General features: G+C 37.4%; 1 protein-coding gene across 2 annotated transcripts in view; it reads right to left on the bottom strand.

Moving 5' to 3' along the window:
- Positions 1–6,405: 6,405 nt before the first annotated feature.
- Positions 6,406–20,471, bottom strand: part of KPNA3 (karyopherin subunit alpha 3) — a 90,367-nt gene continuing 76,301 nt past the window's right edge. For both annotated transcript variants that reach the window (XM_060079681.1, XM_060079682.1), the window contains exons 11-17: positions 15,369–15,500; positions 14,308–14,436; positions 11,956–12,060; positions 11,786–11,857; positions 11,464–11,626; positions 9,346–9,440; positions 6,406–8,961 (exon numbers count right to left, since the gene is read on the bottom strand). In XM_060079681.1, the coding sequence (XP_059935664.1) occupies positions 8,863–8,961; positions 9,346–9,440; positions 11,464–11,626; positions 11,786–11,857; positions 11,956–12,060; positions 14,308–14,436; positions 15,369–15,500 (795 nt within the window). In that variant the 3' untranslated portion in view covers positions 6,406–8,862. The remainder of the gene's footprint in view (positions 8,962–9,345; positions 9,441–11,463; positions 11,627–11,785; positions 11,858–11,955; positions 12,061–14,307; positions 14,437–15,368; positions 15,501–20,471) is intronic.

The raw sequence follows: 20,471 nt of genomic DNA, 5'->3' as shown, positions 1-20,471 counted from the left end.
GCGGGGCGGCGAGGGGGCGGGGCTACTTGGCCGGGGCGGGGCGGAGCGGAGCGGAGGGAGGCTTACCCTTCCGCCTGGCCGCCCTGCAGCCCCGCCGAGTCGCTGGCTACCAGAACCCGGAGGTTTTCTCAAGCCAGGAACGTGCTTACCTCCTCGCTTTACTGCCGGAACCAAACCTATTTCCCAGACCACGCCCGAAGGACTGGTAATAGGACCACACCATTTGACGCAGTGTGATTTTTAACAAGGTTCAAAGCCTTACACCACAAAGTGAAATCCAGATGGTGGAAATTTTGCCAATAGAGCGGGGAGAATTTTAGGGACAAAAGGTTCTAATTAGGCTCTTGCAAGCAACCACCATTAGGCATTTTAAAGCCCTTGTGGCTTACTCTGACCCTATATCTTAAAAATCCAAAAAGCGGGGACTTCCCTGGTGGCGCAGTGGTTAAGAATCCGCCTGCCAATGCAGAGAACACGGGTTGGATCCCTGGTCTGGGAAGATCCCACATGCCACAGAGCAACTAAGCCCGTGCACCACAACTACTGAGCCTGTGCTCTAGAGCCCACGAGCCACAACTACTGAGCCCGTGTGCCACAACTATTGAAGCCCGGGCACCTAGAGCCAGTGCTCCGCAACAAGAGAAGCCACTGCAATGAGAAGCCTGCACACCGCAACAAAGAGGAGCCCCCGCTCACCGCAACTAGAGAAAGCCCACGCGCAGCAACGAAGATCCAACGCAGCCAAAAATAAATAAATTAAAAAAATTTTTTAATCCAAAAAGCAGCAAAGAGTATGGGGGAGAGGAGCAATAGGCCACATCAGCTTAGTACTAGATGCTTTTACCTGTGGTATCTTATCTTCACAGCAACCCTAGGAGTTCAGTGTTTTCTTATTTTACAAATGTGAAAAGAGGCCCAGACATTAAATAATTTGTCTAAGGACGCTTAGTGGCTGGGCCGAGACCAGAGCCCATGATTGGGTGTCCCCAAGGCCTTTCTTTGCTTTTTGACCCTGCAGTGTGAGTGGATACTTAATATATTGACAACTACAGTCGGCCCTCTATATTCGCAGGATTCGCATCTGTGGATAGGAAGGGCCAACTAATAGGACTTGAACGTGCAAGGATTTTGGTACACACGGGGGCTTCTGGAACCAATGTCCTGTGGATACCGAGGGACGACTGTATAGCTCTCCTCGAGTGACGTGCCCCTTTGTTCCGATCACCATGTTAACCTTTTCTCTCTACTTTTTCCTCATCTTTTTGTTTGCTTTTAAACTTCTCCCTCTACCTTCCATAGGCCTCTGTTACTTAAAGACTTGGCACTGGAGAAAGAAGTCAGAGTTAAAAAAGATTGTAACCCTTATTGATCAAGCATGTGTTTTCAATTTGGGGTAGCCAGGTGAAATATAGAATGCTCAGATAAATCTGAATTTCAGATTTTTTTAAAAAATGAAATTTTAAGTATATACTTATACTAGCATATAACTAGGGTACTTATGCTAAAAAGTCATTTGTTGTTTTAAAATGTGGTTTGTACATATAATAGAATATTATTCAACCATAAAAAGGGAATCCTGATATGCTACAGCATGGATGAACCTTGAGGGCATTATGCTATGTGAAATAAGCCAGTCACAAAAAGACAAATACTGCATGATTTCCCTTATATGAAGCACCTAAAGTAGGCATACTCCTAGAGACAGAAATACAGAATGGTATTTGCCAGGGGCTAGGGGGAGGGAGAAAAGGTGACTTGTTTAATGGCTATAGAGTTTCAATTTTGCAAGATGAAAAAGTTCTGGAGTGTGGTTGCACAACAATATAAAAACACTTAACACTATTGAACTGTACACTTGCAAATGTTTAAGATGGGAAATTTTATGTGTATTTTACACAATTTAAAAAATGATTTCTGGCACTGAACACAAATTCAAAAACTTTCCCCCTTAGTTACTCCATATCATTTTTTACATAGCAGTTAACACTAGATGAAATTATTTATTTATACATGTATGTTAGTCTCTTGCCACTAGAGTATAAGCTCCACAAGGCCAGGTGTCTGGCTTGGTTACTGCTGTATCTCTGGCGCCTATTACAGAGTTTGACATATACTAGTTTCTCAATTAAATAACTGCTGACTGAAGGAGTATGGCCAATCCTGCCACCTATGCCTTGGATTCTCTCCTGTAACTTGGAAAATTGATGACTGCTCTTCTCTTGTATATTCAATGTCTTTCTCAACTGGATTTCCCCCATCAATTTCCCCACACCACTCTTTAGCGACTATCCTGCCCTGTTCCCCTTCTGAGCAAAATAAAAGCCTAAGAAACTGATTAGATTCACTGTCTTCATATTCTGCCCTTTCCTCAGTCCTTCCTACTCTAGTTTCCACCCTCATTACTGCAGTGATACAGCTCTCACTAAGGTGACCAGTGACCTCCACATCACTAACCAAAGGACATTTCCTTTCCTTACCTTACTTGACCTCTCAACAGCATCACTGGGCACTGAATCTCTTTTCCCTCAGTTTTCTGAGAAAACACACAGCTTTTCTTCCCCCCTCCCTAACCATACCTTCTGTTTCCTTTGCAAGCTCATCCTCCTCTACATGCCCCTTGAATGCTGGAACTTCAGTCCTAAGCCCTGTTCTCACTCCAAATGCTGAACCCAGGCAGTCTCACCCTCACTTCCTGCTTTAATAATCACCAAAATAGGGGATTCAAATCTCTCTAGCCCAGCCCCTTCCTCTGAGCCCCAGACCAGTATTTCCAGTTGCCCTCCTTGACCGTCATTTGGATGTCTCCACTCAACACAATCCAAACTGAATTCATCACCCTCTACTCCCTATGTCTGAGTCTCTCTCAGTGTTGCTTACCTTTTTTCTTTTTCTTTTTGTATTTTGGCCTCGCCTCAAGGCTTGCAGGGTCTTAGTTCCCCGACCAGAGATTGAACCCAGGCCATAGCAGTGAAAGCACCAAGTCCTAACCACTGGACCACCAGGGAACTCCCCCTCAGTGCTGCTTATCTTACTCTACTTACATTCATCAGCTACAGCAACCCAGAAACACAGAAATCATCCTTGATACTTCCCTCTCCCCAAACTTCAGTAAGCATCGCCTACTCCTGTCTGTTTTAGCTGCCAAGTATCTCTTGATCCCATCCACTGTTCACCATCTCTTACTTCAGGGCTTCACACTATTTCGACCTTACACATCACGAAACCCAAAGTACATTTCCTGTCCTTACCTTACCAGCCAATGATTGTTACTGAACACAATTCTCCTATCATCACCCTTGCTTAATAATGATTTACCATTGCTCTTAGAACACCAAAGTTTCTTTACATGACTTACAGGCGTGTGGTCTAGCACCTGCCTATCTCTTCAGCCCCTCCCCTGCCCCGGTAGTCCTCCTCCCCACTATCATCTTGGCTCCAGCTGTACTTTCTTTCCCTCCCTGGACTCCCATGCTGCTTCCTACTTTGTATGTACTGTTTCTTCTGCCAGAAAAGAGTTTCCAGTGAATCTGCTCTATTAACTCTGCTTTTCCTTCACCACTATAAGCTGTGTAATTTTTGGCAAACTTAACCTTCCTCTGCCTGATAATAGAACCTTCATCATAGAGTTGTTGAGGGCTGAGTTGGTACTTCTCAAGCACTCAAGCCAGTGGCTGGCACTTAGTAAGAACTCTGCCAGCCTGATTATCACCTTCCTAACGAGACTGATTCCCTCTATTATGTATCATTGTGTATCTTCTTTTTCTAACATTTGTCATAATACGGATTTGTGGCCCGGTCCGGGAAGATCCCACGTGCCGCAGAGCAGCTGGGCCCGAGAGCCATGGCCGCTGAGCCTGCGCGTCTGGAGCCTGTGCTCCGCAACGGGAGAGGCCACAACAGTGAGAGGCCCGCGTACAGCAAAAAAAAAAAAAAAAAAAAGAGTGGTGACTTCTATTCAATATTAAGAAAAGACTTGGTCACAACTGAAGCTATTCCACAAGTAGAACTGGCCCACTTGGAGTGAGTGCCTCACCATTTACTTCTCAAACTCTCCTGACTCCTAGTCCTGTAGGAATGTGTCCATAAAAATGGCCTGCCTCAAAAAAACCCTGATTTTATCTTTAAAACATTATGCAAAATGTGTCCTTTACTCTCTAACACTTAGGCTTATAGTACATAAAACTGTCTTCCTTACCATCAAGTAAAATGGCTGTCCTGTGAAGATGGCCGGCTTCTCTTGCAGCTTCACACATTACTTGGCACAAGGTCCCATTTTTCTTCAGGGACCACAGTTTTAAAAAAGGGAATTACTCAAGAAGGTGGATGGCAGGCAGTTCTTCAGAGTTGGGAAGAGGGATGTTGTAGAAGAAATTCCCTGCAGGGAACACATCCTTTATAGCTCTGCTCAGCCACTGATCCCCTGCTTTTAATCATTTTTAATTAACTTGTAAGTCTCCTGATGAGGCCACTCTCTCATAATGCTTCAAAGAAGTATTTTTCAAACTGTGCTGTGATTTTTCTGCTCCAACCCCAGCTTTCTCAGAGAACTTCAAGATCTTCAACTAACCAAGTTTGAAAAACACCGCTACAGGGCAGTGCTGAGAAGACAAAGAGCAATCAACACATTTGGTTGTTTCACACTTCTTTTAGACACAGGATACATTTAAGAGGGTAACTAGTTACTCCACATTCCCATTCCTATCCAAGTCCTTTGCAGTAGACGGGCTCAGCACCACCCACAGGGGATTTGGGAAATGTGGTTAGGTATAGCTCTGCTTTCTTCTAAAACTGAGAATGAAGAAAAGGCACATTTTTTGTCTCATTTTTTAATCCTATGTATCTGAAAAAAAGCCTGGCACTATTCATAGAACAAAAAGGCATGATTTAGGCTCTCTCCTTTGGAGATGTTTTCTACCTGAATTGATTTAGGCCAACGGTTCACACCTTGGGGCAGTTCTGGCCCCCAGGAAACATTTGGCAGTGTCTTGACATTTTTGGTTGTCCTGCCTGGAAGGTGGAGAGGTACTACCCACAGCTAGTGGGCAGAGCCTAAGGATGCCACTAAGCACCCTACAATACACAGGACAGCCTCCCACAACAAAGAATTATCTAGCCTAAAATGTCAATTTTTTTTTTTTTTTTGGCTGCACTATGCAGCTTGCGGTATCTTAGTTCATTGACCAGGGATCAAACCTGGGCCCACAGCAGTGAAAGTGCGGAGTCCTAACCACTGGACTGCCAGGGAATTCCCTAAAATGTCAATATTGAAGGGTTTGAAAAACCCCGACTTACGTTAAAGTTAGTTGAGGAATTTCATGGGCAAATGAAGAGGCTAAGGATGTGAACAGGCTGCATTCCCACATCCATTTTCCTAAACACTTTCTCTTATAGAGTACTGAGCCCACCTATATAGTTGACCTTCGAACAATGCAGGGCTTCGAGGGGCTGACCCTCCACATATTCGAAAATCCGCCTGTAAGTTATAGTCAGCGCTCCACATACACAGTTTGTCCATACAGCAGTTCCTTTGTGTAAGTGGTTCCACATCCGAGGATTCAACCAACTGCCGATCGTGTAGTACTATAGTATTTACTATTGAAAAAAATCCACACATATGTGGACCCATGCAGTTCAAACCCATGTTGTTCCAGGGTCAACTGTATATAGGTATGTACAGATAGGACCTCAACTATATACTGTTCTTTTGAGAAGCATTCTACCACTGTTTTTCACTTATTTAACTAAGTACAACATTTATATGAAGAGTTCCTTTTACACTTTAGACAAATGAGTGGTGGGTAAAAGAGAGAACTCCTTGGCCTATATGCCTTAAGACTTACAGCTTAACGTACAGAAATTATACTCCCTTTCTCCAAATAGATTTAATTAAAACCCCCAGTTCAACTAGAGTTAAGAAAATTCATAACCATCACTGTAAGACAACTGACATTCACAAATTTTTACTTGCAATAATTAATTAATTAATCTCCTCAGAAGGACAACCCTTCTGAAGTAAATTATGGCAAGATTAAATAGCAGTATTGTAACTTATTTACTTATATACTGAGTTCTTTCAGAAATACTTTGAAGTGTCATTATATGAAAGTAAAAATACCTGTATACTAAAAGGTTTGGCTCCTCCTTTGTTCTTTCAATGAATCCAAGATTTCATTTAGAGCCTCAACCTTACTTCAATGACTGTCTTCCAAAGTTCTTGTTTTTAAGGATTAGACAGGCCTTAAATAAAGCTTGAATTTTTGTTTTATGAAAGTCATAATTACACTATCATCTCAAATGGGCTTTCTATGAGTTGTGGTATTTAAACCTGAGATACATAGAGAGAACACCATGTGATGATGAAGGCAAAAGGAAATTAAGATACTTTCAAAAATAAGTTCTTCAATGTTTTATCATATTTGATAGCAGCTTTTTTATTGGTTACAAAACCTAAGCCCATATACAAAATTAGGAACACATTTAGATGCCTCTTTTGAAAGAATGTTTTAGTCTTTTTTAACTGAGTTAAAAAAAAATAAAAACAATGCAATTTTTCAACACTGTTTTGAAAACTTAAAAGTGCAGCAATATACTTAGTTTCCTTTACCTACGAAATTTTGCATTTCCATTTCCAAACTGATAAGGTCACAACAAATTGGATCAAGCCAATGCATACGTATGTCTGCACTACTTGATGCTAATGTTCACTTATGTTAGTTTGCACTTAAAACACAAGAGGAAATAGGAATCGGCACAGTAGAGGCCCAATTTAATTTCAATGTGTGCAAAATTTAAAAGGTAACTGTCAGTAAGTATGGAGAGTCCAGAAGAAAGTAAACTGGAAGGGGTACAATTCACAATATTGAGAAGATTTGGACTTCAAGGGTTTCACCGAAGTTTGTGACCTTAATTAGCTTTGACTTTGTTATTCCTACTTTTAGTGAACACCACACAGTTTCAAAAATTTAGACTACTGAACAGGATGCAGTTACCATATGAAGCTTTAACTCAAAATTTGGATAAAGAAAAAAAGGCACAATGAACTTCAACTCAATTTTATGTGCACAAGAGTTGAAAAATCTGAGCCACCTTAAAGAGAAATTGATTCTAAAATTTATAAAACCTATAAATAATCAGAGGCCAAACCACTATATTAAAACAGATTCTCTAGCAAGTAAAAATCTTGCAGTTTAAACATACTCTTGTATCCACTTTAGATACAAGACAAAACTCACTCTTTAAAGTGGCTCCACCTTGGCAGATACATATATTTGTAATGAATGCACACCTGCTATGTGTTGTTTATCAGTGAAAACACCCCCGCTGATTCACAAAGCTCTGATGGCATCTGTCTCATCTTCATCACAGTAAATACACACCCCCCCCATCGGATAACTAAATTAGTTTAGATTTTCTATCCCTTCACATCAATGCATTGGGAAATTATACCCAGTAAACAATAGCAACAAAACCATTCCTGTGACAGCACAAATTATTCGTTTAAAAAATTTCAAATTCTTTCATGAATAGCTGGGTCAGACAATTTACCAAAAGCAATGACTTTACATAGCAATACCAGATTTTGCAGAATTACTTAAAGATCACTGCAAATCAGGTTTATGTTAAATAACTGCAGATTATTCCTCTATGCAGATCCTTGTCTGAATCTTTTTATATGTGAATATGCTTTTAGAGTAGGATCTGAATGAACTTTCCAATAATCAACGAATGAAGTTTTATGATACTTCTAAATAGTTGTTGTTTTGTTGCCAACCACATTATCAAAAGCACTGGTTACTAAGTAAAAAATATTTTAAGACTAAATTACAGTAAACATGAAAGCTCCACAGTTTAAACCCAATATAAATCAACCATACCCAATTTATCAATTTAAAACGAAAAATATTAACTCCTGAAAGCTGAAAGCAAGATTTTCTTTTTTAATATCACCAATGGGTACTTCAGAATTTTTTGTTTTTGTTTTTATTTATTTATTTTTTTCTTTATAGTCAGGGACTCTTGCTTTCAACTTAAACAGAAGTTCAAGTCCGTAACAGGTTGCAGCTCAGGTAAAATACCATGCACAGCATTTGATTACTTCAAAACAGCAGGAACACACAGGCTGAAGTGAGTGGTCAAATAGGGCTTGCTGTTCTCAAAAATTAGGTATAATGGCGAAAGCATTACCATCCATAGCTAAAGTTCTTCCTCCAACCCTGGCTTCTGAGGCAGATAATAAACACATCAATTACTGGTAGATGAAGTACAGTTTTTTAAAACTTATCTGTTTAAATCAATAACCAAGTTTCTTTTTTTTAAGTTACTTTTTGTTTGTGTCAGTTCCACCAATGAAAATCATTTGGCTTGTACTTTAAAATCTATTCTTCCACATAAAGAGTATGAAAATATGTTTGTGGAGGACAATGATGGAGGCTCAGATCAGACTGCACCTCTTTAAAGTCTTCCAACATGTGTATGTGTCATACCAAAGTGTCTTGATCCATAGCGCACCATTTTCCAAAGGAATATCAAGTGGGCAGCTGACATGCCACCACTACAGAATATTCTAAACTGGAGACTGCGGTTGTCAGCGTGTGGCACCAGGGAACAGGGAAAAATAGGGTAGTTGAGATTGTTAAGGAGAATTCTAAAACAGTTTAGGAAATCATGCATATGCATTTACAGTCCATGTGGATAGTGACTTTTGGCAACTGCAAAGTGACTGAGACATGGCTTGCTTTAGAAGCATCAAAACAAAGAGGCATGTATGTTTTGGAGCCTTTTGTATTTGTTGTTCTTGTCATTTGGTAGCCATCTGGTGGTGCTTCATATTGAATGTGGGAAAGATGCTGCACTCAATTGAACTTAAAAATTAAATTCTTTTGTTTGAAGGTTGGCTGTTGGGTCAAAGTTGTAAGTACCTCCTTGTGTTGCTTCAGGAATGAGGCTAGGATCTTCATCAATCTATAATAAACAAGAAAAAAGTCTTTATTATGTTAAGATACTATACATTACAGTGTAAGCAGAATTGCTTTACTTCTTAGGAGAGAATTCCATATGAATGTTTTTGTCACCTAAAAAATATTTTAAGTAAATCAACAATGTTATTAAGAAATCTAACTATTAAAAATTGCCCCATGCTTTAGTTCCTGTACCTGTAGATTTACTTTACTTATCTGAACATACATCATTTCTATAATTACCATTTCTTCCCATTTAACAAACTACAAAAGCAACAAGGTGACAGAAATACAGTATAAATTTAGTCATGAAAAATTCTTAGAAAATTTACTTTATGTATAGATTTTAATGTACATGTAGACACATCATACTTTAATATATACTTACATCATCACCAGAGAAATACTGATCTATGATTTCAAATGCTAATTTATATATGTCTTCATTTTCATGCTGCTGTAAAACTTCAATTTTCTCCAAACCTGATAAAAATAAAATAGTCAAAATAATTAGGCACATACTAATAAAAATTGTGCTCATTGTAATCATGGAAAATCCTAAAGAACTCAGAACACCCTCCCACCACCCTCCAAAGATGACAGTTCATCTAAAATACAGATAAAACCCTGAGCTGCTCTGGTTAGAGGGCCAGCATCCCACTAATTTCTTCCTCTTTAGAAGCCCTAGAGGTATCCTGGTCCCTGAGGTAGGCAGCTTAAAAAAACCTAAACACCCCATTTGACAGATGAGGGAGCTGGGGCACAGAGATGTAAGGGGATTTATTTCAGGTTACACGGCAAGTTAGTGACAGAACTAGAACCAAGATCTCTGCCACCCCCCCCCCAGGACTCCTTTAATATAATCATACTGTTGCATACAGTAATTTTTATCCTTCTGTTTGTTTTCCAAATGTTACTTAATGATTGATATAAATATAAGATAAAACTTTAAATTTTGAAGTAAATTTCTTTTTTTTTTTTGGCCGCATCATGGGGCATGTGGAACTTCCCCAACCAGGGATCAAACCCATGCCCCCTGCAGTGGAAGCACAGTGTCTTAACCACTGGACCACCAGGGAAGTCCCTGAAATAATTTCTTAAAAAAAAAAAAAAAATGAATAGGGTGCTTACGTCCTATAGCTACAGTGAATCTGGGAAATATTTTTTCAGAAAAGTAACTATAGAATGCCTTTATTTATATTCCCAATATATTTACTCCATGTATCATGTACATAAGTCTATTAAATCCTTAGTAATAAATATTCTTCCTTGAAATGTCTTTTTTGCTAAGTTATTTTGAAATAGTTTCATTTTTTATATAGTAATATTCAAACCAGAAAAATGGGAAAATAGGTGTCAAAGATAATGGATGTAGAGTGCCTTATAAAATCATAAAATGCTAAGTAAATATGTATCCTAATTATAAGTATTTAGCTCATAGAAGCAACTATCTTGATAAAAAGCTGGAGTAACAAGCTCAAACTTTCTGGGTTAAGTTGTTCTGAACCGGACTACAATGTTCATTTCAAATTATTTAAAAAGTAAAACATCTTAAAACAAAATAAACAGTGAATTAATAGTAGTACAGTAAGAAGATTTGGCTTTTAATTATGCTTCTATCACTAACTACTTCCCCTGACCGTGGACAAAACTCCTTAACATCTCCAGAATATTTTCTTCTTGTTATTAAGAAAATACTTCCAGTGTGAACATTCTATGATGCTATCACATTTGTTTTCTCTTAAAAAAATAAACTCGGTAGTATAATCAAACAAATTAGTCAACAAAACGTATAAAATAAAATATGACATTAAGATAAGCTAATTTAAGGTTTGAGCAATTTAGTACACATTGAACAGGCACCTTTAAAAACAGAATTTTAAAATATATGCTTCATATGTCATTACCAGAGAAAATAATGATATAGTATTTCAAATCACAGTTTTTTCTTATTAAAATTTCAAAGTAATTTCTGTAGTAATATCCCTAGCATGGAGTTCTAGCAATCATAAGACTGAAACAAAATATCTAGATGACTGTGAAGTCATTAACCTTTTCCATAACCTATTCCAATATATGGAATAATATTTCACAAAGTGAGGTCCACAGAATCACATGATAATAGGTATAACATGAAAACAAGTGTTTTACTGTCAAGGAGTTTGAGAAATGCTGGATTAAACAAAGCCTGTAAGTTTCTCTATTATAGTGGTTTTCAGAGCTTTTAATTTGCTCTTATGCAATGTGACTCCAGGAGGAGTATTTGTGTTTCCTGAAAAGCATTGTCAATCTCTAGGAATGTTATGGCGTGACTTTCACAACCGGTTGTTTTCTGGAAAATCTTCTTGGACTACTAATATAGCAAACAAAGAATAGCAGCATCCTTGGATGATGTTAATATTAATAGCAATATATCCTAAGTTTTCTTTCTAATTAGCTGTCTTTAAAGGAACTAATGTTTCAGAGTTCCAGTGCTCAACTATTTTTCTTTAATCAACCCTCTTACCTCCGCATTCTTCTATTATTTCAGCTATTGTGCTTGCTTCATCACCAGCCATTATCAGAATGTTTTTCAGACCATCTAGAACCACCTGAACAACTTGAGAATCTTTTACTGACAGTAAATTACAGAATGGTGGTATTACATTCTGCTGTACAAGGTACTCAACCTAGACAACAGAAGAGAAGAGATACTCTTATTAATATAATTATCTTTCCCCCCAAAAGAACACAGTACAGTGCTAATAAACAATCAACAACTCCTAAACCTAAGAGAGTAGTATGCTTTCCAGTATTAACAACTATTAACAGTTTTTTTCCAAACTCACTTGATCTTTTCTGCCACTTATCGTTAAGTTGCTAATTGCCCAAGCAGCTTCTTTTTGTGTTCCAAAGTCCCCCTGAAGGTTAAAAAAGAAATGTTAAAATGAATTTTTTGGTCAAACAGTCTTGGTTATAATATATTAACAGACATGATGAACTCATAACAATGACTGACCTTGGCAAGTTGATGAATAATCATAGGGATTAACCCAGCATCTATTACAGCTTGAACTTGTTGCTGGTTGCCTGCTGTAATGTTGGAAAGGAACCACACTGCTTCCTATAATTGAACAAAATAAAGGGTAACTTTATTTGAAAAATTGTATCTTTAATGTGTTTATATTTTTATTTTAATGTAGTTTATATATACAGTAACAAGTCACCTCAGCTGCATTAAGGGAAACACATCTAAGAGTGATTAGGTTATACAGAATCTCCCATTTTAAACATATAAGGAAACTTCTATCCATAATATCTGGGCCCATTAACCTAGCATAACCTTCAATAATATAGATACCTAGGACTATACCGGAGGCACTATTTTAGACAATGGTGATATGGCGGTGAAAAAAACAGACAAAAGTCTTTACTCGTGGACCTTGTATTTTTGGCGCATGAGCTCCCTCTAAAAGACAGATGATAGAAATAAATAGAAGACTGAATTTCCTAATACTTTGCATTAAAACTACTTCTAAGAAAGGTGAATTATTTTATTGTAAAAATATTTACTTGCAGGGACTTCTCTGGTGGTCCAGTGGTAAAGAATCTGCCTTCCAATGCAGGGGACGTGGGTCCGATCCCTGGTCTGGGAAGATCCCAAATGCCATGGGGCAACTAAGCCCACACGCCACAACTACTGAGCTTGCGTGCCTCAACGAGAGAGCACGCGTGCCACAAAACTATAGAGCCCACATGCTCTGGAGCCTGCACGCCACAACTAGATAGAGAAAACTCGCATGCCACAACTAGAGAGAAGCCAGAGCACCCCAACGGAAGATCCCGCATGCCTCAACAAAGATCCCACGTGCCACAACTAAGACCCAGTGCGGCCAAAAATATAAAGAAAATAAATAATTAAAAAAATTTTTTACTTGCAAGATATATTTAGAACTTAAGCTTCTAACTAGTCTAGGATGGTCTATATGACAAATTTTATTGTAACCTTAAACGATTTATGTCACGAACAAATAGGTTTATTATAAGTTTAGTGTCAAATGTGTATCTTCGTCCTCCTCTACAATGAAAAGATTGTAGGAGAGTACCCTGGTGGTCTAGTGATTAGGATTCGGCGTTTTCACTGCTGTGGCCTGGGTTCAATACCTGGTCAGGAAACTCAGATTCCACATACCACAACTGGGACCCGGAGCAGACAAAATGAATGAATGAATGAATGAATGAATAAATAAATATTTAAAAAGAATCCAACTGTCAAATTATAGTCATGCAACTATATAAATATAATTATGACAAAGAAGAAATGATCAGTTTTGTTAGTTTGAGGGATAGTGGCATTTCAGGCAGATAAAACTGTATTAAATTAAATGCAAATCAAAATCACGAGACCCCACTTCACAGTACTGGGTGGCTATAATAATAATTTTAAAAAGGAACTGGATCCCTCATAACATTGCTTGTAGGAATGTAAAATGGTGCAGCTCCTATGGAAAAGAGCTTGGTGGTTCCTCAAAAACTTGAACATGCAATTACCATATGACTTGACACTTCTCCTCATAGATATATACCCAAAGGAACTAAAAGCAGGGACTCAAACCAATGTTCCTGGCAGCATTACTATTCATAGTAGCCAAAAGGTAGAAACAATCCAAGTATCCATCAACAAATAGATGAATAAACAAAATATGGTATATAGGCACAATGGAATATTTTTTCAGCCATAAAAAGGAATGAAGTTCTGATACATGCTCCAACATGGATGAACCTTGAAAACATGCAATGTGAAATAAGCCAGACATGAAGACTGAAGTACTTAAGTACATATTTAACAGTAAGATTGTATCTTAAGCTTAAAATCTTTTTTTTTAAAAAAAGCAATTTTAATGATCCTTTAATTTAGGCACTGCAGTTTTTCGTTCAATCTAATTTCATAGGGAGATTAAACTATGATTTATTTCTAGACCTATCATAGATCTATGATCTATGTGTTTATAAAACACACCAGCAAAAAAAGGAAAAAAAAAAAAAAGATACCGGCCACCCAATGGAAAATTTTATATGTACTCTCACCTAGTGGCTACTAATTTGCTACTGCTCAATCTACTGAAATAAAAACATTGGTTAATATACAAATAATTTTATTCTGTGATGATCATGGCAGCACTTAATAGCAAGCAATTAAAAACTGAAACAAAGTAACTGCAGAGGTGATTTGAAATAATTCTCATCTCAACTAGAGTGGTTTTGAAGAGAATCACAAGCAAACAGGAACAGAAACAGAAACAAGAAGGCAGTCAAAATTGAGATCTACAAAGAGAAAGAAATGCACTGACAAGGCTGTTATACGCCTTACCTTATTTATCTTCTCTTTTGGGTGTGATAAGAGATTTGGGAAGTGTGACAGGACATCGCAGTTGAGCACAACCTGGGTCTGCTCGTCGGTACCTGTCACTATGTTGCCAACCGCTCTGAGTGCTGCTGTCTGGGGTGGGGATAAAATGTTTTCTATAAATTTGTTTATGATGAAACTGATACTATGTTTTTTATAATACTGAGAAAATGTAAAAATGCAAAGGGTGAATGATTAAAATTTACTGCATTCTTACACAAATCATTTCACAGAACTGGAAAGTAGTTTTGAACTTTAAGCAATAGTCTTATGAAAACTGGAACTATATAGAAAAATTGTGTGGAAAATAGTTGGAAAAAATATTAAAGTAAAAATTGTAAAGGTCCTTTTTTAACAGCTATTTTTACCTATTAGTAAATTGGCACCACAGAAAGATTTTAATAAAGGCCTTTAACGGGCACACATTTCTATCTAGAAAGTCACTTTGGCAGAAGTGGGATGAACAGATCTATCAGCCATGTACCCCTAATTAGAGTGAGGAGAAACGAGAGGGAGAGGAGAAAATGCAGTTTGGAAGCTGTTGCAATTAATCAGAGGAAAGAAAATAAATCTTGAACTAAATCAGTGGCTCTAGATACAAGGAGAAAACAGATTTGAAAGCTATATAATAAGGATTGACAGGGTTTTGTAATGGAGGGGAGACAAGAGGAGGAATATCAAGGTTTCTAGCTTGGACTATGCTGTCCACTGAAAGGGGATATAGGAAGAGGAGCAGGTTTGTGGGAGAAGATGGTATGTTCATTTTTGTCTGGTTGAAATGACAATGGAGTTCTTAGAGGATATGTCTAAGGACTCAAGGACAATTGGCTAAATGAGTCTGCAACTCAGCAAAGAATCTGGATGAGATGAAGATTTAGAAATCAACAAAAGCAGATTCAGTAAAATAGCACAAGAAATATTGAAGAAATGTGCTTATAGACAGAACTGAAGCCTGGTTGTACAAGTTAACTGGTTATAGCAAATACAAACTTTACACAAGTAAGAAAAAATGTTTAAGTACTTACTTGAACTTTCACTTCCTGGTGGCTTAGAAGGGGCACAAGAAATGGCACAACCCCTGAATCAATAACCATCTGTATCTGCTCATTACCTCCATCTGTCAGGTATGACAGTGCCCAAACAGTATCCACAAGAATCTTCAGGAAATAAAAAAGAATTACCATTTAATGTATTTGTTTGAAGGTTTGAGATACATAACACACTTATGGAATGGTGACATAAAAAGTAACTGAATTTTGTTTTAGCTTGGTAGCAAAAATATCTGCTAAGCTAATACATCTACTACATAGTAAATAAAACTCTCTCAATGGCTACCTCAGGCCACTCTTCACAAAAGTGAGACACAGAAGTCTGGGACAACTTCTACCCCAACTTCCATATCTATATATTAGGTAGATAAATTTAAAAACAGGCAGAAAAGTAATTCTCCCTGCCCCCACAAACTAAATATCCAATAATCACAAGGAAACACTTTATACACAGAATGAGACCAATATATCATGCTGCTTCCAGTTTAGAAGAGCCCAAAGAGATCATTTATCCATGTTAGTTTTTAAACATGTTTAGCAACGTAATTTTTCAGACTATTAAAGTAAACATAAAAGAAATGACTTGACATTTTAACTTTGGGGAAAAAATTAATTATTTGTAAATCTCTTGAAAAACGTCCCAATTGAAGAGCATACAGTATAAACCATGCCTTACATCCATCTAATTTTGCAAATAATAAAAAACAAAAAACAGGTTCAGGTTTGTTGACTCATTCAAAGTCAAAGAGCTTATATGTAGTTTTCCTTGGTGTCTTCACAGAGGAATATAAGCATAGGCCTGATCTCATGTGAAATCCAGAGATGTTTCCTATTAGAATATTCATATTAAAGACATTTGTTGCTCTAAAATAACAGCAGTCACCTGAATTCAAATCTCTATGTAATCTTCAAAAAAGTATATGGATTAACAAGAGCAAATAAAACCACATATAGCCTGCACCTTCAACATTACTAGGAGTCTGAGAATGCTACAAATTTCAAATTACCTGTAAGAAGAGAAAAAACTAAATTCTACCTTTTGTCTGGACCTCCTGCCCTAAGGCTATGTGAGACTTCAGAGGAGAGCAGAGTGAAGAGCTTAAAGTAACTTATCCTAGTAAAACTACTCCACTTTAGTGGGGCAGAGACCATGTGGCTCAAAAGCCTACAAGATTTACTATCTGTCTTCTACAGAAAAATTTGCTGACACCTTTACCAGAGGTTGAATTTCATTCAACTAAGAGATAACTGAAGAAATATTTCACTGTAGATCAAAGACTAACACAAATGTGAAGATAAGAGTGGAAGAATAATTTAAATGTTATATGTACCAGAAAAATTGAAATATTGCACTTGACAAATGGGAGGACAGAAGGTATGCCTGAGAACTCCACCCATGTACCATCCTACCCCCACAAGGAAAGCCTCCTTGCTGGAAGGTGTCTACAGATGCTGTGTGTGTGAATGAAGCTTGTCTACTACCAAGTCTGGCAGTAACAGGTAGCAAGATTTAAATAGAAATCAGAGTCTCATAACATAACGCTCAAAATGCAGGGTACAGCTGAAAATAACTCATCACATCAAGAACCAGGATCACCTCAACTGAAAAACGAAAAGAAAGTCAACAGATGCCAACACTGAGATGACGCAGATATTGGAATTATCTGACAGGATTTTAAAGTAACTGTCATTAAAATACTTCAGCACGCAATTATGAACACATTTGAAACAAATGAAATATAGTAAGTCTCAGCAAAGAAATAGGGAAAATAAAGAAGAACCAAATGGATTTTAAAACTAATAAACTCAGTAACTAAAATTTAAAACTCACTGGAAGGACTCAATAGTAGAAGGGAGAAAAGAAAAAACAAAATCAACTAACTCAAAGACAGTTCAATACAAATCATCCAATTGAGCGGGAAAAAAAAAGACTGCAAAGAATGAACAGAGCTTTAGGGAATTGTAGAATGATAACAAAAGATATAATAACATTTATGTCAGTAGAGTCCCAGAAAGAGAGGTGAAGCTGAAAAAAAATATCTGAAGAAATAATGACGGAAAACTTCCCAAATTGGGCAAAAGACACAAACCTAGATTCAAAAATGGGAGAATGAGGTGAGAGAAAAGAGAAAATAGAAATAAGCTCATCACTTGATGTATGGGTAAAGACAGAAGTCAAAAAATACCATTTAAACCTATCAAACCAGACAGTAAAAAAACAAAAGCAATTATAAAAGGTATAAGAATAAAGGTAACATTAGAACAAAAACAAACATTCCTAAATACCAAAAGAAACTTTTAAAAGAGAGAAGAAAGAACACTAAGTAGAAAATAAAACACACAGAAATTATAACACAAAATAACAGGACAGAATTGAAACCAAACATATCAAACAATATGAAACAGGCTTAACTCACCTGTTACAAGAAATAGATTTTCAAATTGGCTCCTAAAACAAAACCCAATTCTATGTTGTATACAAGAGACACTCCTAAAACAGTCATTTAAAAAGGCTAAAAATAAAGGGACAAGCAAAGGTACACCAAGTAAATGATAACAAAACAGAGACTGCAATCCTGTTAGCAGACCAGTAGAATTCATTCTACAAAGTATTACAAAGAATAAAGAAGGCTACTTTGTAAAGCTATTTCCCACAATTTATAATGAATATGTAACTGTTAAAAACATCTATTCACCAAGTAAACCTGTAAATACCACTACACAGGAGAAAATAAAAAGATGCAAGAAAGGGCCTCCCTGGTGGCGCAGTGGTTGAGAGTCCGCCTGCCGATGCAGGGGATACGGGTTCGTGCCCCGGTCTGGGAAGATCCCATATGCCGCGGAGCGGCTGGGCCCGTGAGCCATGGCCGCTGGGCCTGCGCGTCCGGAGCCTGTGCTCCGCAACGGGAGAGGCCACAACAGTGAGAGGCCCGCATACCGCAAAAAGAAGAAAAAAAAAAAAAAAGATGCAAGAAAAAAATAAAAATATACTGATAAAAGATTTTTCATACACTGTTGTCAGTATGAGAAGTCAAGTAGATAAAAAGTGAGGATACAGATTTTATAAATATACATTGACATTTAAACCTGATAACAGATAATAAACTTGCATATGGAGCACAAAAATATTATTAGGTCCACAGAAAACATCAATTACATAAAGCAGAAATATTATAAAACTATTATTAGGCAATAAAATTAGATATTAATAAATACCAAAATACCATATGGAAATTTAAGAGCCTTATATTAAACAACTCTTGGATTAAAACAAAACAACAAAACAGAAAAAACTTTCTAAAAAATTATAATGAAAACACCACATATCAGAATCTGTAGGATTTACCTAAAGCAGTGTTCAAAGGCAAGTTCATAGCCTTAAAAATGTATACAACAGAACTTAAAAGAATGAAAATAGATTCCAAATAAAAAGCTAAAAAAAGAACAGAGCAGGGACTTCCCTGGTGGCACAGTGCAGGGGACACGAGTTCAAGCCCTGGGCCGGAAAGATCCCACATGCCGCAGAACAACTAAGCCCGTGCGCCACAACTACTGAGCCTGAGCTCTAGAGCCCTCGAGCCACAGCTACTGAGACTACAAACCACAACTACTAAGCCCACGAGCCACAACTACTGAGGCCCACGCGCCTAGAGACCGTGCTCCACAACAAGAGAAGCCACTGCAATGAGAAGCCCACGCACCACAAGGAAGAGTAGCCCCCCCTCATCGCAACTATAGAAAGCCCATGTGCAGCAATGAAGACCCAACACAGTCAAAAAAAAAGAACAGAGCAAACCAAAAGAAAGCAAAAAGAAACAGTAAGTACAAAAGTAGAAAGTAATGAAGTAAAGAACAGAAAAGCCACAGATCTAATTAAAAATCAGAATCCTAGTTCTTCAAAAAAAATGAAAAAAAGTCCTAGTTAACTTAATTAGAGAAGTGGTAGGAGGAGTACAAATGTACAAAATAAGAAATAATGAAGAAAATAACTCTTGAAACAGTAAATTAAAACAAAAAAATCATAAAGATTACTTTGCATACTTAAATGCAAGCAAAATTGAAAACCTAGATGAAATGAATAATTTCCTAGGACAGTAGTTTACAAAAAACTAACCTCACTAGAAATTGAGAGCTTAAACAAGCCAATTTCAATAGCAAAAACAGAGGAAATTATCAGGGGACTAATCACACAAGTATCAAGACCCAAAAGGTTTCAAGGGGGAAACTACCAAATCTTCAAAGATCAGATAGACCTCAGGCTATATAAATTGTTCCAGAGCATAGAAAACAAATGAAGCATAATGTTAATACCTAAACTTTTTAAATGCAATAAATACAATATTAATACTGAATAAAGATAGCATAAAAAACTGTAGACCAATATCTCTTATGTGAATAGAGATGTAAAAATTCTGAATAAAATATTAGTGAAAAGGACCCCATACTACAGTAAGAAAATAATATATGATAATCAAGTGGGATTTCTCAAGGAATGCAAGGATGGTTCAATTTTAGGAACATCAATATATGTCATATTAATAGACTTACAGAGAAAATCATATAATCATCTCCATAGACACTGAAAAATTCCAACACTCATTCTTGATGTCAACACTCAAAATGGGATTTTACGGATATTTCCTTAACATAATAAAACATCTATAGGGCTTCCCTGGTGGCGCAGTAGTTGAGAGTCCGCCTGCCGATGCAGGGGATGCGGGTTCGTGCCCCGGTCCGGGAGGATCCCACATGCCGTGGAGCAGCCGGGCCCGTGAGCCATGGCCGCTGAGCCTGCGCGTCTGGGGCCTGTGCTCCGCAGCGGGAGAGGCCACAGCAGTGAGAGGCCCGCATACCGCCAAAAAAAAAAAAATCTATAACTCAGGAAAAAATCTAGATTCAACAAAAGGAATGACTGATAACTCTGATTACATAAAAAGGAGAAAACTGCATGGCAAGATATATCAAAGCTAAAGGACAAATTAGGAAAATATTTGGCTATAATATATCACAAATAAAGAGTTAATGTCCTTAATACATAAAGAGCTCTTAAAAGCCAAAGAAAAGAGACCAAAAATCTGA

The sequence above is a fragment of the Mesoplodon densirostris genome, chromosome 17, assembly GCF_025265405.1.
Source record: "Mesoplodon densirostris isolate mMesDen1 chromosome 17, mMesDen1 primary haplotype, whole genome shotgun sequence".
NCBI lineage: Eukaryota > Metazoa > Chordata > Mammalia > Artiodactyla > Ziphiidae > Mesoplodon > Mesoplodon densirostris.
The sequence above is the reverse complement of the archived record's forward strand: the minus strand, read 5'-3'. Positions and strand labels throughout refer to the sequence as shown.